We start from the raw sequence: 16,871 nt of genomic DNA on the forward strand, positions 1-16,871 counted from the left end.
CTTAATAGCCGAAGCCTAAGCAAAATTTAAATGATATCACAACCTTTCTTACATTACTAAGGAATGATTTTTCAGTAATTGCTTTTACTGAAACATGGTTAAGTGATAATATCCCACTCCTTATAAGTATTGAAAATTAAAAGTTAATTGAAAAACATCGACAAAATAGAAGAGGGGTGGGGTTTGTCTATATTCAATAGCATACCTGATATATCACTTTTTATGATTCAATTGAGTCATTGTTCATTGAGGTAAATTCCCCAAAATTAAAGGATACATATATAATTGGTGTTGTATACAGACCACCCAGTAGCTCACTGGGAGATTTGATTTTTCATACAACATATTTGTCACAAACTAAAACAACGTCGTTGCAAATGTAACATAATGGGTGATCTTAATATTAAGTTATCAAATAATAGTAAAGCATCCTCTTGCTTTTTAAACAATCTTTATTTGAATGGGTTGTTTTCCCTACAATTACTAAATCAACTCGTGTTACCAGTACCTCATCAACATTAATTGATAACATTATTACAAATGATGATACTGTACTTACAACAGGTATACTTGTAACTAATGTAACTGATCACTTTTCCCATATCTCTTAAAGTAATAGGAACAACAAACAGATCAGACAACCCTATGTATATCCGGTAACTATAGTAATAATAACATAATAACTTTTAATTAAGAGATTAAAGGTAAAACGTGGGACAATGTTTTGAATATAACTGATACTAATACTGCATATAATGCATTCTATGACTGCTTTAATCTAACTTATAATAATTGTTTTCCGATTCATTATCAGTAAAACGAAATGACGCAAGAAGAGACATCCTTGTATCACGACTGGTATTTGAATATCCATCAAAAGAAAGAAATCTCCTGTTTAGACGCTATTAAAAGAATAATACAAGTCTACGTACACCATATATCGCAACAAACTTAATCATCTCATTAGATTATCTAAAAGGTTATATTTTAATAATGAATTCAATGAAAACAGAAACAATGTCAATAACACTTGGAAAACAATTAACAGTATTCTGCAACAAAAAAAAAACGTAAGCAATCGTCATATCCTGCTACTTTTAAATGAGATAATGTGGAGACTAGCAATGCGGAAACAATTGCTAACAATTTTAATAATTACTTTATAAATGTAAGTCCTACATTTGCCAGAAAAGTAAAACAAAAAACAATTGCAAGGCAGAACATTTCATTTACAGTAACAATTCGAACAGTCATTTTATATTTATTTACCCAGCAACTGGAGATGAAATTTAAAGAAAAAATAGTCAATTCAAGTTTAAAACCCCAAAAAGCAGCAGGATATTAACTTTAAACCTGATATTGTTGTCAAGTTATACCTTTTATTGTTGAACCTTTGACGCACATCTGTAATTTTTCATTCAATACTGGCATATTTCCAGAAAAACTAAAGCTTGCCAAAATTATACCAATATTTTAGAAAGGCGACACTAGTGGCTATGATAATTACCGCCCTATATCTTTGCTATCATGTTTTTCTAAAATTATTGAACGCCTTATGTTTCATGGTCTTTATAACTTTCTTAGCAGATACAATATTTTGTGTAAAGAGTAGTATGGATTTTGCCCTGACCATTAACTGAACTTGCTTTGGCAGATGCATATTGACAAACTGTATACTGAAATTGAACATAATAAAGCATGTATTGGCGTCTTCCTTGATCTCTCAAAAGCTTTTGACACTATCGACCACAACATTTTATTGAACAAATTATCCTTTTATGGTATCAGGGGAACCACGCTCAACTGGCTAAACAGCTATCTTTCTAATAGATATCAATATACCTCATATAAGAACTCAAAATCTGAACTTGCTAAATTCACTTGTGGGGTACCACAAGGATCTATTTTGGGCCCTTTTTTTTCATTATATATGTCAATGATATTTGCCAAGTCTCTACACTTGCAAAAATTACATTATTTGCTGACGATACTATATATTTTGTCCATTCTGATAATCTAGACACACTACAAAGTACTGCTTCTAATGAATTAATTTAATTATATGATTGGTTCACTGCTAATCTATTAACTTTGAGAAAACGAATTATATTGTTTCAACACTGATAGAAAATTTCATTAGGATAAAGACATAATAATTAGCGGTAAAATCATTAATCACGTAACTACTACGAAGTTTTTAGGTGTTGTTTTTGACTATACTTTATCATGGCGCAACCACATATCATAGATCTGTAACAAAGTCGAAAGAAATATTGGAATACTTTCTAAATTGAAGCATTTCTTCCCACATAATATACTTAGAACGCTTTATCAAACTCTGATCTTACCACACTTAACATAATGTACAATTATTTGGTCTGGGACCCACAATGTGAATCTTGATCACCTTTGCAAACTCCAAGAAGGAGTTATTCGTCACATGACGCTTTCCGCACCACGGGAAGAAACTAGTCCACTATTCAAGAAACTAAACTTGCTTAAACTCGATGATGTCTTCAAAATGAAGCTTGCGGCTTTTGCCTATACTAACCATGGAATGGGTTACTGCCGGAAAATTTACACAGTTTTAATAATAGTAACAAAACTTTTTATCATTATCAAACGAGACATATCTTATAATGCACATCGTAATTTTTACCGTACTATAGAAACCTATAGCTTTCGTAACCGTATATTTAAAACATGGAATTCCCTTTCACATAATATAAAGACCAAAAAGTCGTTGAGTTTATTTAAGAAGTATTTAAGAAAATACATCATCACAACATACTAATACGGTCTTTATGCTATATTTATATATATGAAGTAACTACATGTATAGCTAAATTCTTTATGAGCTAGGGCAATGTTATCCTGTCTAGTTATTACCCCGTAAATTATATGTATCATTCTGCTCTTTCAACTTGTATTTTTTCTTTACTAGGGAGTCTTCTATTCTGTTAAGCCAATTCAAGCTTTATAGAAGACTTCCTTTCACATTGTATTTTTTGTGATAAAATAAATAAATAAACAAACAAAGAAACAAAAAGGCAGGTTTGCTTTTATGCCAACTATAACCGCATTCATCGTGCCTCATTGATAAGCAAAGCAAACATATATAAAGTAGTAACATCCCTAAATGCCTTGTAATATGTGTGAATACAGAATTTACAACCAAGCCTAGAAACCAAACAGTATACAGCAGTTACCTTTTCAACCACTCATTTTTGCATACAGGAACATTCATCTTTCACTTTCATGGTCGGTAACATTGCATGAAACGTACATTTGTCTTGTAGTTTATATAATGAATTGAAGTATTCCAAATGTTATTTCAGTACTACATTACAGGATTGTCGACATATACACAGTGCACTCAGAACTTTAGTAAGCTCTTGTAGCTGCTAGCCTACTTCATTGAGCGCAAAGTAATCGGGAGAGCAAACCAATAGTCCTGAACACCAAAACGTAGTTGCATTGTAAGATCATCAGCTTGTTAAGTTGAGGTCTGACCTCACTTAGGCCTATAACTTAACTTTTGATGTAATATAAGACCTAGGGTTACTGGCATAACAGTTAGAGTTTAAGGACTTAGGCTGTTCTGTTTGGTCGAACAAAGGCTAGCCTATATAACATGGATCTATGCTGAACCTGTATGAAATTATGAATTTGAAAACTCCAATTTGGTGAAAAGTATAAACCTTTGGGAAGAGCAAGATGGCATATCTGTTGCTTAAAACATTCCACTACTTTGTCTCTCCTATTCAGTTAGTGTATTTATCAATGGATTGTTTACAAACAAAAAATAAAAAGCTGTCAAAAAATATATGAGAAATTCATTGAGATCAAGTTCTACAATTCTATACTTAATTACAAAAGATAAAAACTGACAAATGATAAGAAGGCAATATTTTAAAGTAACATTTATCATTATTGGGATATTTTCTTTATTTTTTATTTTTTAGTATCGTATTTGCAAACACCATTATCTTTTGGCTTCTAACGATAGTTTCAATATCAACAACTTTGGCATGTGATCATCCCTGATGATCTTAATTCTTCACCTTCTGCAGTTTTGAAGTATTGCAGTTTTGCAGTAGTTAATTTAATGTGTTTAGAGTATTTCTCCTTCCTTTCCTTGTTATCAAGAGAAGTAAGGGCGATTGATCATGAACACTTTTCTTGTGGTGGATTTCTTCAAATTATTGCAAAAGGGCCAGCGAGTATTTCGATCGAATAAAAATAGTTCTTATCCTTGCAGAAGATTATGTGGAAAAGGGAAATCATTGAGGAGTGTTTGGCTGAATGAAGTGGTAGAGAGGATCATCAGGCAGCATGCATTACTCCACTATTCTGGGTTGCTGTCTGGTTTTGTGAGGACAGCATGAACGGAACATTGTCGGATGGAGATTGGCTAGCCTGCACTTGGGAAGGGTTGGCTGGTTGTGTTGTTACAGAAGTGGTTGCGGCTGGGTATGGGATGAGAAAGTCAGGTTTCGGAGTTGGATGAAACGCCGGAGCTTGTTGTGTGATTAAAGTTTCGGAGTTTGATGGAGGAAGGTACAATCCTGGTATTGTTGGGACTACTCCTACATGCTGTGGGTTATGAACAGAGTTATTAACTATGTCATTATATCTGGGCGGTGCTGCAAAGTTAGTCCAATTGTTCTGGGGTGCGGGTGGTCCAGCAGGATTATCAGCTCCACTTATTACAGCAATGATTGGTTGAATACGAACACTTCCTCTGTTCTTCTTAGATAACCAATAGGTGACTACAAGACCTATGCCGATTAAGACTGCTACAAATACACAGACTATCACAATCCCAGCGATGGTACCGGTTTGTAATGAAGTGTCTGAAAAAAACAAAATGGTTATTCAACGTTTCATGCATTGAGTAGTTAAGAAATAGTTTTTTTTTCGTGTATACATGTAGGTAAAAACAAACAACCATTACATTTATCTTTTTTATTGACAGAGATTATATGCTTTACTTTATCTGTGATGGACTCAAAGTAGAAGATGTTTTATGTTAAAAGTATTTGATGGAAACGAACATATTGAATAATTATACATATTCATGTGCGCAGCAAGGGATTTTTTGTAGTACAGAGAGGGAAGATATGAATTATACATCTATATTGCACGATGAATTAATTAATGTTTGTTTTAAACTGCACAAGCTCAAGAGCGTTCATTTGCAGATATGACTATGGGCCTGCTCTGGTTATCGATTGGCATACACTTGTATCTATCTATAATTATGAACATATACATGTTTAAAGTTCTGTAAAAGAAAGACATGAAAGCATTGACTCCAATTTATGTGTGCTATTAAAATTCCTTAAATGATATCTCTCTGTCTAAAGAAACCATCTGTCTCACAATAAATGTTACGTATAGACTAGTATACATTTCCCTACACCAGACAATGACACCAATGGGATGAATTTGTTTAAAACCTTTTTTTCTTTCTGGAGATGATGTAATGTTAATATGGTGACTACCTCACTGCTTGTGGATCGATAAACTGGCCACCTCTACCTACTGTCCGTAATGGCATCAGAACTTAATGTGCTGATGTACTTGATTCCTATACACAGATTTCTTTGTCAAAACTTCCCTTTTCATGTTTCTGAAATCTTTCCTCTTCATAAAGCCATCTCAATGTTTGCCCCACTCTCTGATGCCTTTCGATTTCATCGTTATGTCCTCTTCTTCTTTCCATTCCCCTTCTTTGCCCATCCTTGCCCATCCTCCCCCTTCCCAGCTTAATCAAAACCGGCAGGGCAGTGCTAATGACAGTAACTTCAATTGACTTCGATTGACAACCCTCACAGATTCAACTGTACCGATCGAGTGAGAGATAAAGGCTGGAAAATCTCGTCAAAATTCGTCATTGCTGAGTATTTATTTATATATATATATATATATATATATATATATATATATATATATTATATATATATATATATATATATATATATATATATATATATATATATACATTGACAGAGTGACAGTCAGCTATTAACTTTACGTGTCAGTAATTCTTTTCATTGCGAATGAAACTTTAATATGTTGTAGCCTTGGTTATGTTATCTCTATACTTACACTGGTCGCGACAGTCACCACAAACTTTACGTGACAGTAATTCTCTCACTATGAATGGTACTATCATATGTTGTATAGCCTTAGTTACGTCATCTCTGATTACTTACTTTCACTGGTCGTGACTAGACTGAAGCAAGGAATATGAATACTCATGCTTCAAGCCCACAAAATATAGATTATTCATCATTCTTACCTCGCTGTACTACGAAAACAAACGGCACTTTCATACAACAATGAATATGCATTCTATCTATGTTGTTCATTACATAATTGTATACATCAAGCCAAGGGAGAATAAACGTTAGTACAAATCGTTAACAGATCTCCCCTCTTCCCACAACCCCGACTCCAACCCTCCCTACCTGACTCTACCCCCACCCCTAGCTACACCACTGACGGAGTGCTACAACGCCAGCAAAATGCCCTTCAACACCAAGAGCAATTCTTAGCATGCTATACGCTCGCCTAAATCCTATGTTACAAAAGTAAAATACTAGTTTGTTACATATCTACCTGACAATAATATAACTTACTGCTAACTTTACATCGAATATCCACAGTTGCACAATTGTCTCCGTGTGTAACGTCATATGTGAAACAGTTTCCGAGCTCGTAGTCATTAGATCCACAGGAGAAGCTTACGTCGGAAGGTGGAGAGTTGCCAATTCCAAACTGATCATCATAGTAGATTTCTTCATAATCGGAAAAACCAATCTGTTTACAAACTGTTGACGCCTCATCTTCGTAAAAGTTTTCGATGCATAATCTCTCCCACCGAAATCCATCCCAGACTTCTACCCTACCTTCGTACCAATTATTGCCAGCTACCAGGCGGGGGTAATATGTAACTATGAGAAAAACAAACATGAAGAAAATCTTATTCACGAAGAATTTACGGTGTATGCAGAATGCAGACAACGAACGAATGAAATTTAAACCTGAATGTTGTTACTCAAATCATCATTAAACGTAATACATCTTAATTTTGTACAATAATCAAACAACGACTAGGTGTGATAGGGTTAGTGGTAACGCTGGACGAACATAGACAGCCAAGAACAAACAATGATCAACACACTTCCAGAGTTTTAAGACTTATACAGATTGTAGCGACTGATCTAACCTGGGATTTGACAATTCACCCATGCGTCTTCTCCATGTTCGCAATCATGCTGATACCAACCATTGTGACCGCATTGGGTAAGCATATATTCCGATCCATCACATCTAACGTGGTCCAACATAATAGGACCAGATCCCTCACCATAGTTGGCGCTACCACCATAGCTGTCAACAGTAGGGTACCCAAGTTGTCTGCAAGCAACCTGGGCGTCGTCCTCTTCCCAATCATCATCACATATTGTACCCCATTCTCCATAGTGATAGATTTCAATACGTCCAGAATATACCGAGACACCATCTACAAGTCTTAAGCTGCCGTCGATAGGAGATTCTTTTGATAAAGAGAAAACGATGTCTCAATCTTTATTTAATGACACCCGAATAAAACTTGAGACTACGTGTTGGGTACATTTCCCCGAACGATGTAGTCCCATGAAACACATGTATAACATCTCACTTAACATACTACGACTTCTAAACTTGTTTTAAACTATCATCAAATATGTAAATATCCAAGCTGTTAATGGATAAGTGGGCTCCATGGAAACTTACGTAACCGGATAATTATTTCTTTTTGGACTATTCACCCTTCCTGAAGTATAGAAACTATGAAAATATATATTTGTCCCATAGTTCATCGGGTCCCCAGGCATTTTTAATGAGTTTTAGATCACAAATGATTCTTTGGCTTACAATTTCTTGAGACTAAATTGCTTCCTAGAGCCCTAGATTTGTTTGCATCCAATTCATCAATTTGGATTAGATGTTTTGCATAAACATTACTTGAATAACTCACTACACTACTAGAAACTGTCGTATTGGGTGTATGTGTATTGTTCGTCTTACTGTGATACAGGGAAGCGACCGGCAAAAATGAAATGACAGACTTAAAGGGTTTCTTAGAAAAGTTAATGAATCATCCTTTAAATTAGTATAGTTTATGTTAACATACCCAAAGTAGAGCACGTGAGTGCAGCATCCTGACTGTGGCTACAGCTGGAAGTTGCCCAAATATAAAAAGTACAACCTTGCCAGTACCATTCTGTTCCGTCGCACCTAATATACCTCAGTATTGGCCCAGATCCTTGACCAAACCGTGCTCCGTTGTAATAGGTATCGACACCACTGTATCCCAGCTGGCGACATATGACGGCGGCATCTTCATAGGACCAATAGTCATCACAAATAGTGCCCCATTCTCCTAGGTGATAAACCTCCACTCTTCCAGAATTAATAGAGTAACCATTTCTAAGACGGACATCCCCTTCAATACCTATTGATACATGATACATAACACTGATTAAAATGTAAATGTAGAGATAAATATTACTTGATTTTGATTGGTCTTCCTGGCAGTATCATGTATGAACTAAAGAGCAATTCTTTTAACAATGTTTGACAACTTTCACATAAATGAAAACCAAACCATGACCGTCTAGTTTGTTCTGTTCCTACCAAATCGAATTTTCACGTTATTTAACGTTTCACACCTAGTATAGTTTGATCTTGAACATTATAGAGATGGCCTGGAATGCAGTTATTTTACATCGCTACGCAGCCTCCTATGCATATGGGGGACAGCCGATGGATTATGGCTTACATTCCACGAGTGGCTGTCCGATTTACAGTGTTAGCTCACTTTGAAAGACAGCGCTGAAGACGTACCTGAAAGACATCTTACACCCACGTCTTCATAGTGTGCACAGTAAGGTGTGTTCCACGTACTATATGAGCACTGCTGCCAGTGAGCTTCATCTCCATCACAATTCATTTGTCCCATTATTGGACCATATCCTTCACCAAAGTAAGACTGGTCGTAGAATTCATCCACGTCACTATATCCTAACTGCCTACAGATAACTTCAGCATCTTCTCGTTGCCAGTGATCGTCACAAATCGTTCCCCATTCATTGTTGTAGAATATCTCAACTCTGCCTTCAGTTGGAACGGATCCGTCAGCTAATCGAACATTATCATATTCTGAATTTACAAGGAGAAACTACTAATTTATTCATCACAATAATGTGTATGTTACGGACATTGATCAATTTGCCGATTAGTTTATTCCTAGATTCACCTTGCAGATTTTTCAAATCAATGCACCACTTTTTGTCGATTTTTATAAACAATGCATTAATATAAGGCTAACAGATATATATATATATATATATATATATATATATATATAACAGATATATATATATATATATAACAGATATATATATATATATATATAAATAAGGCTCTTAAATAGTCTTGATACTTTACAGCGAGTATTTCTCACACTTGGTGATAACAAACTTAAAGTGTGTTACCTTGTCAAGTTTAGAAATAAAACGATGCATGGATTTAAAACTAACAGGGTGTAATCGGGCAGGGGTGGTGGGAAAGGCTGGGATAATCATGTTGCTATTGAAACAGTCACTTCTTTGATAAACTGTTCGTTGTTATGTAGTATATATCTTGCTGAGTCAAACTTTCATGATATTATTTAGGTAGCGTACATTGTCGAGTCAGATTTTACTTGAAATAGTATACGAACGTAAGTTTGGCATTTACTAAGTGGATTACCAAAAGATGCTATACTGCTATGCTGCATGGCGTCAAGGACAAAACTTTGAATTGAATTATTTTTCACTCAATTTTCATAAACAAAAGTGACTTTGGTAACTTCGAATGCGTGGGCTTTAAAACATACTGCTAATCTATAATTACTAATGCAGTTTTGTTATATGTTGTTGCGCATATCAACTACAGTTGTTCATATGGTGAAAAGTAATACAAGCTGAAAGATAACATTCCATTCACACGCGATGTTCTCGGTTTTGACATAATGACATTTATAATAAAATTACGTACATCCAGTCATCACAGTCAACACATAGCTATTTTACAATATTCACTTGCCTTCACTTCCGCATATTACTCCAGCTTCTTCTGAGTTCACACAGTTGTGTTGGAACAAACCTGCATTAGGACAGTCTAATAATGTCGATTCCCATCCATAACACTCTACGTTATCGAGAAGAATATCACCAAGCTCAGAACCAAAGTAAGCTTGATGAACTGCCTGGGCAGGTTCTGAGTATCCTAGTTGTCGACAAACTACTGTGGCGTCTGAGCTATCCCAGGAATCATCGCAGACCGTGTACCAAGTCCCATAATAATATATCTCCACACGTCCCTCATTTGACCTTGAACCTCCCATCAGTCTGACATCACCGTTGGTCCCCCAGGGTAATGGAGATGTCATGTAAATATCTGCCGAGGGAAAAGTCAAAAGCATCAATGATAACGAAGATCAGTGAGGTTAGAAATTCTCATTTGTAAAAGGCTACCATGAAGTGTCAGATATTCTGCAACCCCCTCCCCGATTAAAACTGGAAGGGGAACAATTAATAATGCATACTTAAAAACATAAATATATAATTTGAATAGTTTTTTTTTTCAAGTACTAACATATTGCACAGCCGGCAAACAATAGAAAGGGAGTAAGGTAGGCATATACTAAATTTCACAGCTATCAGGCTGACCGTTTAGGAGACATTTTCACACGACAGTTTGTGTATAACATTTATAAATACGGTATAACTTTTCAGAGGCTGACATCATACAATCCATACACCATATGTACACCCTATTACAATGTGTTACCTCATTGTGCCCACTTATTCTCACTAATCCACCAAGTTCAGTTCAGTGCACAAGGTTTGTGAGGTGGGCGGGAAGAACAGTTCTTGCACAAATTATCGATGTTTATGTAGACTATTACACATACAACCAACATGTCCTGCTGAAACCGTGAAACAGCGTCATGAATTAGGTAAGAATGTTCCTTTATTCTGGGATGAGAGTTAACCCCATCCCACAGTTCAGTGCCCCATGGTTTGTAAAATGGGATGCAAGTTTAGAACAATTCTTGCACAAATTATCGACAGCATACATTATCTTATCCCCACTATATTAAATGTCGGGGATTAGCTAGTCACAGATAACAGTAAGTGAATAAGTTTATGTAGAACATTTAACTTACAACTGACATGTCCTACTGAAACCGTGCAACCGCGTCATGATTTAGATAAGAATGTTTCTTTATTCTGGGACGAGAGTTTACCCAGCCCAGCCCACCCTTCCAATAAAATAAAAGAAACCTATGCTACTTAGGTTATTTGACTAGCTTTTCCTGTAACTGGTCTTACTTTGCCATGCAGGAAACGCACCAAACACTCTAATAATATCGCATCAAGCAACATTTATGTTATATTGGGTATAAAATGGTGACGTTACACTCTTTGCTATACCGTATTCTCTCCTTATAGCCAAACTGTCTAATATATCATTGTGTCGGTCAACCTTAACAGTAAACCAGCATTTTATATGTATAAATAGTTTACCATTCAAACATTCTACACCAGCATCCTCCCAGTGAACACAATTGTGTATATACCATCCTTCATTGGAGCAGTACTCCAGTCGTGTCTCGTAACCTACGCATACAACTTCATCGAGCAAAATGGGTCCTGTTCCCTCTCCATAGTAAGCTGAGCTACGAGCATCGACGGCTGATAGAAAGCCTAATTGACGACAAACAACAGTGGCGTCCTGTATATCCCAAGCGTCGTCACATACTGTTCCCCATTGTCCATCATAGTAGATTTCTACCCTCCCGTAGTAGTAACCACCATCACGAAGGCGAACTTGTCCAACAGCTGAGAACAGATGGTACGTATGAAAATACACTCATTCTTGGTTACTCAAATAACACAAATTGTACTTAGATGTTGCATAGAACGCTTAATACTATTAGTGAAATGACTTGCTGATTTTACCATGTTTTATTTTGTGTAGTATTTTGTATCTTAGTCGTATCTAGGAGTGTATATAAGAGATCGCATGCTTAATCCATTTTGTCACTATCCCTGCCAAACCCATGAATTAAGACTCATAACAATGTGATCCCTTTAGTTGCTGATACAATAGGATTATACTTTTGGTAGCAGTAAAATACACCAATTGTGTTTTCTATACATCTATTGCTATACTATAGTGCCATCAAGTTATTACTTATCTTGTATAATTGTTAAATTGATGCTGCTGTTCTTACCCTTCCTCTTCTCATATGAATTATTGTATGAATTACTATGTGGGCGGACAGCTTGACATGTTATTCATGTTTGTAGTGAAATAAAACCCGGGGAGAGACGTGATAGCAGCACGAGCAAGCAATGACTAGTGCTTGTTTTTAGAGACACATAATAAAAGTTTGATTAACGCTGCAACTTACATTACTTTTGATGACACCATTTGATTTCGAACGTTAGGGTGAAACAGGTCCGTTCTGGGGAGGGGTATTGCGTCCATATAGTAGTAGTAAGTAGTAAGTTGATCTACATGACATTGCGTCCATAGCCTAGTGGTAAGGGTGTCCGCATATAAAGCGTGTCTGTTTGTGCATGTGCCCTTGCGCGTGCGTGCTTGTGTGTGCGTGTTGAAATAATTTTCTTTTTTCTTTTTCTCGTTATAGTTTCCCGAATAGGATACATCAGCACAAACGCCAATTCTCCATCTTCATGCAGACAACTAACAGGTGATATATATTTACGTAGTTATTCTCCTACTTTACCCTTGTGGACGATACGATCACCTTCATTGTAAGATTTGAATGGTCAATACATTTCTCTCTCAGAATAGTATTTGCATGTGTTTGGTCTTAAAGTGATTGTGTGCGTTTCGTAAAAGGAAATGCATAAACTGTTTATTTATAAAAAAAAATATGGAACATATTTTAAGCTGATTAAGTTGCGTGAGAAACGAGGATTCACCAATCTAAGTTTGCCAAAAAAGTTTCATTAATTAAAACAGTAGTGATCAGAAGTATCAATAAATGTATCCGCTGAAGACAAATTTCATTCCCATATTCTGTTACGCCTTGCCTAGTGGTTTAAACAAGCGAATGGGGAAACGCAATGTAATGCATATTTAGAACCTATACGAAGCTCTCCTATCAAAAATAATGTCTCAGACTAGGCTACTAATGTTACACTATAAGACCTAAGCTTCTTCATCTAGTCATTGTACGCCTACCAACAGTAACAGTTAGATCAATTTCTAACTGACGGTCGACGAAACTGATCGAAGGTACAATTTCTTATCTTTATTGTGTATCCACTTAATCAGTAATCTCGCTTCTAAAGTCATATGATATAAAAATAGTTGTCCTGTGATAAAACCTAACGCAGAGAAAAATTGAGTCGAGGAGAATACAACAGCCTTCTACTATCTAACCAGTGGTGGAGCTATGGGTATTGGTCAGCGGGCGAGAATGGTCTGTAGGGCGCTTTCGACACTATCTAAGCGGAGCGCCACCACAGGTTGGCGTGGAGCGTACAGAACTTTTTTGAGTAAAGATACTCCATAGATTGCCAAAAATGACCCTTGCTAATTTGCAGATAATGTGACAAATGTCAATAGGTAGATGAGAGCGCAGTAAAAAAGTTAATAATCGCGAATAAGTAAAATGTGGTAAAAAGCAGAAAAGGGCGCCAGCAGCCCATTTGAGTCCGTCGGGGGGGGGGGCATCCCCACCCCGCCTGACTTTATGGACACTCCGCCACTGTATCTAACAGAATTAGCGTGTACTATATTTGCAGTGTGCAGTATGTAGTATACAGAACGGAATATTGCTGACGGAGATAATAAATACAAACACGAGGCAGTTACTTTAGGACCATGAATGTGGGAGAAGCCGACAAGGGCTTATGGATTTCATCATGTCGGGTGGCTATCAAGTTAACATATCAAGTCAAATGTGGAATATAAAACTAAAACATTGATATTTTGCATGTGATATACCGGTGACACTGTCGCTGTTTCATGTTGCATATTCATTACCGTACTAACCTCACATCTTGCTATTATAATGCGAACCATTTTACGCCTTTTCCGTTAGTTTTAACAACTATCACTGTCACTTTCAGTCATTAAATGACAGATTTCATTCACGAATAACACCCTTGGTACATTTAAATATAAAGAAAAACACTAATAACTAAATTAACTGTAATGTGGCTAACTGAACACGCAGACAGTCGTGTTGTAATGTTGGTGCCTTAATGTGTCAGTGAAATGAATACGCATAATGAACGAAAAAGATAACAAAAATAAAACACTATACTTCCTATATCAAGGTCTAAAGCACCTCTCACTTCATAAAGATAACTGGAGGATCAGATAGCCTACATTGTGAGCATGACAGGTTTCGTACTGAAGCCAACAAATTTTATACAGTATCAAGTCTTTGGTCGTTCAACACTGAGACACACCAGACTATATTCCATGCCTTAACGGCCGGACAACGAGGATTCCACTTACTACACTATTATATGCATGCACTAGATTAGCCTAAGCTTTTTAGAACAGGCTACACCATACTTACACTTAGTCAGCAGACGGTATTGATCGAGAAACTGGTGGGAAGTGATATATGATTATACGAGGCTGCGATTTCCCTTAGGGCTTTTACTTTTCATATTAATGTGGTGAAACTTTTCAAGCACTCTCCTTAAGCTAGAAAGCAAAGAATAATCATTTAGAAATTAAGAAAGTATTTGTCACCTTGTCCAGATACGACATCACCACTCAATGTAACTATTCCACATAATATAAACGATACACTTCTCATGATATCCATGATGACGGAATAAATATAACGTTTCTATATATATAATTTTTGTTATGAATATACGTATGGTGTAAAGCTCGCTTCCCCTTTGCGCGTGCAGCTTTTGTCGACAATTAAGGTGCGACTAGTGCCTTTTGTATTATTCTATAGAACTTGAATCTACACTCCCTATTGTACGGTGGGATCGATCAACGGTCTTGTATATGCCGTGAAAAGATTGATTTTTTATAAAGAAGAAAGTATGACGTGTTTGGACTGCGTTAGTAATTAAGTACCACTATACTAACAAAACATAATCAGAAATCCAGGGTAGTTTGCATTATAATTGCAGTTAATGTTCATCATTCGTGCATGAACGATAAAAGGTAGGAATAGATATATACGGTCGAATACATAAATAAACACATTGAAAGACCAACAAAACTGCTATGGTTAGAAATGTGTGATCCAAGCAAGTGTTGCGGCCTTCATTTTAAACAGTAATAGTCTGATAAATGTTAGTTAAAAATTTAGCGTTATGATTAACACCGCATATGGAATCAGAACTGAAGTTATCCACTAGCACCTCTTCCCAAGCAACCTCATTCACATATATACAATTATAAATATAAACGCATATATACATATATAAAAATAATATCTCTATCTCTAAAAATAGATATATAGATATATATATATATATATATTGATATATAGATATATTATATCTATATAATATGTCTATATATAATATGTCTATATATAATATGTCTATATATAATATGTCTTTATATAATATATCTATATATCTATATTTATATATATATTTATATATATATTTATATATATATATATATATATATATATATATATGTATATATACTCATTCACAAATGTTATAAAAAAAAACAGAAATAGACCCTGAATGTATGCCCAAGCTCAAACTTTTTAACAATAACTCTATCGTTAAGGCTAGACAAAAGTTTTTGGCTAATCGTAAGGATTTACATAAATAACTCTCTCAAGTTTCTCACAATGCATTTAGTACTTACACACGGTTATAAATTTGTGTGTTAGATTGGCACACCACTTCTTCTACCCCCTCCCACACACACACCCATTGAGCTGAATCGCAAAAATGTTGGCGAGAAAAGTATTGGAAAAAATTGGCTTACCAGAAAAAACTACGTTAGAGCCGTGCCTATATCTGATACGTCTTCAGAGGACAACTGAAACCGGCTTCCATGAACTGCGACCACCACAACAGCTGCACTCATGGAACCTGCCTGTGTGTCAGAATATACAATAATCATAAGTACACAAGTACAAGTATTTGAATTCACAATATTAATAATCTCAGTACACTATTTATTTAAACTATGCTGTAATACTCTGCACTTAACACAAGTTGGATAGTTTTCCCGGACAGGCGCCCAATTAATTGTCACCTACAAGAGCAGGGTACAATTTTGCGTGTTCGAATAGAGGCTATTCGACCAATATAAAGACACAGTACAAGAAATTCAACAGCACATTCAAGTATAAGCTTGATAATAAATTTAATTCTTCAAAGTTACACAAAGTTTCGTCTTCCTTTAATTAATAATTGGGTATAATGCTTAACTATCAATATTAACCAGGTAAAAGCATGTAGTGCAGGTACTACGCAACGTTGACACCATTTGCACGAGATTAACAAATGTTGGGTGTTTCTACATAGATTTTGTTTTACACTGTAACGCTTACTCAATACAACAGCGGTTCGTTTACACAAGAAAAGCTAAGTCATACCTCAAACATAGATAATGCTGGTTTTAAAACATACTATTAAGAGTATTTTCTTGTCAACACGATATTAAGAGTTCAAAGTTTTAACGACTATCCATTGTCCAACGAAATCTCAGTATTTGTTTATGTTGCCATATAGATGTTTACACCAGTCAGTTTAGGTTGATTACGCTGCATCCGGTGAAAG

General features: G+C 35.7%; 1 protein-coding gene across 2 annotated transcripts; it reads right to left on the reverse strand.

Annotated features, from left to right (window-relative positions):
* Positions 1 to 37: 37 nt before the first annotated feature.
* LOC139976260 (scavenger receptor cysteine-rich domain-containing group B protein-like) lies at positions 38 to 15,080 on the reverse strand. 2 transcript variants are annotated; one of them, XM_071984902.1, is made up of 8 exons: positions 14,851 to 15,080; positions 11,631 to 11,945; positions 10,144 to 10,497; positions 8,902 to 9,216; positions 8,189 to 8,509; positions 7,238 to 7,567; positions 6,648 to 6,962; positions 38 to 4,856 (listed from the first exon to the last, which is right to left on the reverse strand). In XM_071984902.1, the coding sequence occupies exons 1-8, from the start codon at positions 14,924 to 14,926 to the stop codon at positions 4,327 to 4,329; spliced, it is 2,556 nt and encodes an 851-aa protein (XP_071841003.1). In that variant the 5' UTR covers positions 14,927 to 15,080; the 3' UTR covers positions 38 to 4,326. The 2 variants fall into 2 exon arrangements, with proteins under 2 accessions (XP_071841003.1, XP_071841004.1); XM_071984903.1 differs by lacking the exon at positions 7,238 to 7,567 and having other exon boundaries at positions 14,851 to 15,079.
* Between the last annotated feature and the right edge of the window lie 1,791 nt (positions 15,081 to 16,871).

Source organism: Apostichopus japonicus, chromosome 11, assembly GCF_037975245.1.
Source record: "Apostichopus japonicus isolate 1M-3 chromosome 11, ASM3797524v1, whole genome shotgun sequence".
Taxonomy (NCBI): domain Eukaryota; kingdom Metazoa; phylum Echinodermata; class Holothuroidea; order Aspidochirotida; family Stichopodidae; genus Apostichopus; species Apostichopus japonicus.

Excerpts from the sequence above, each read along its gene's own strand:
- LOC139976260 (XM_071984902.1), bottom strand. The coding sequence starts at position 14,926 with ATGGATATCATGAGAAGTGTATCGTTTATATTATGTGGAATAGTTACA. Across the intron at positions 11,946-14,850 it reads TGATGTCGTATCTGGACAAG|CTGTTGGACAAGTTCGCCTT; the intron begins GTGACAAATACT and ends ATCTGTTCTCAG. Across the intron at positions 7,568-8,188 it reads ACTCACGTGCTCTACTTTGG|AATCTCCTATCGACGGCAGC; the intron begins GTATGTTAACAT and ends CTTTATCAAAAG.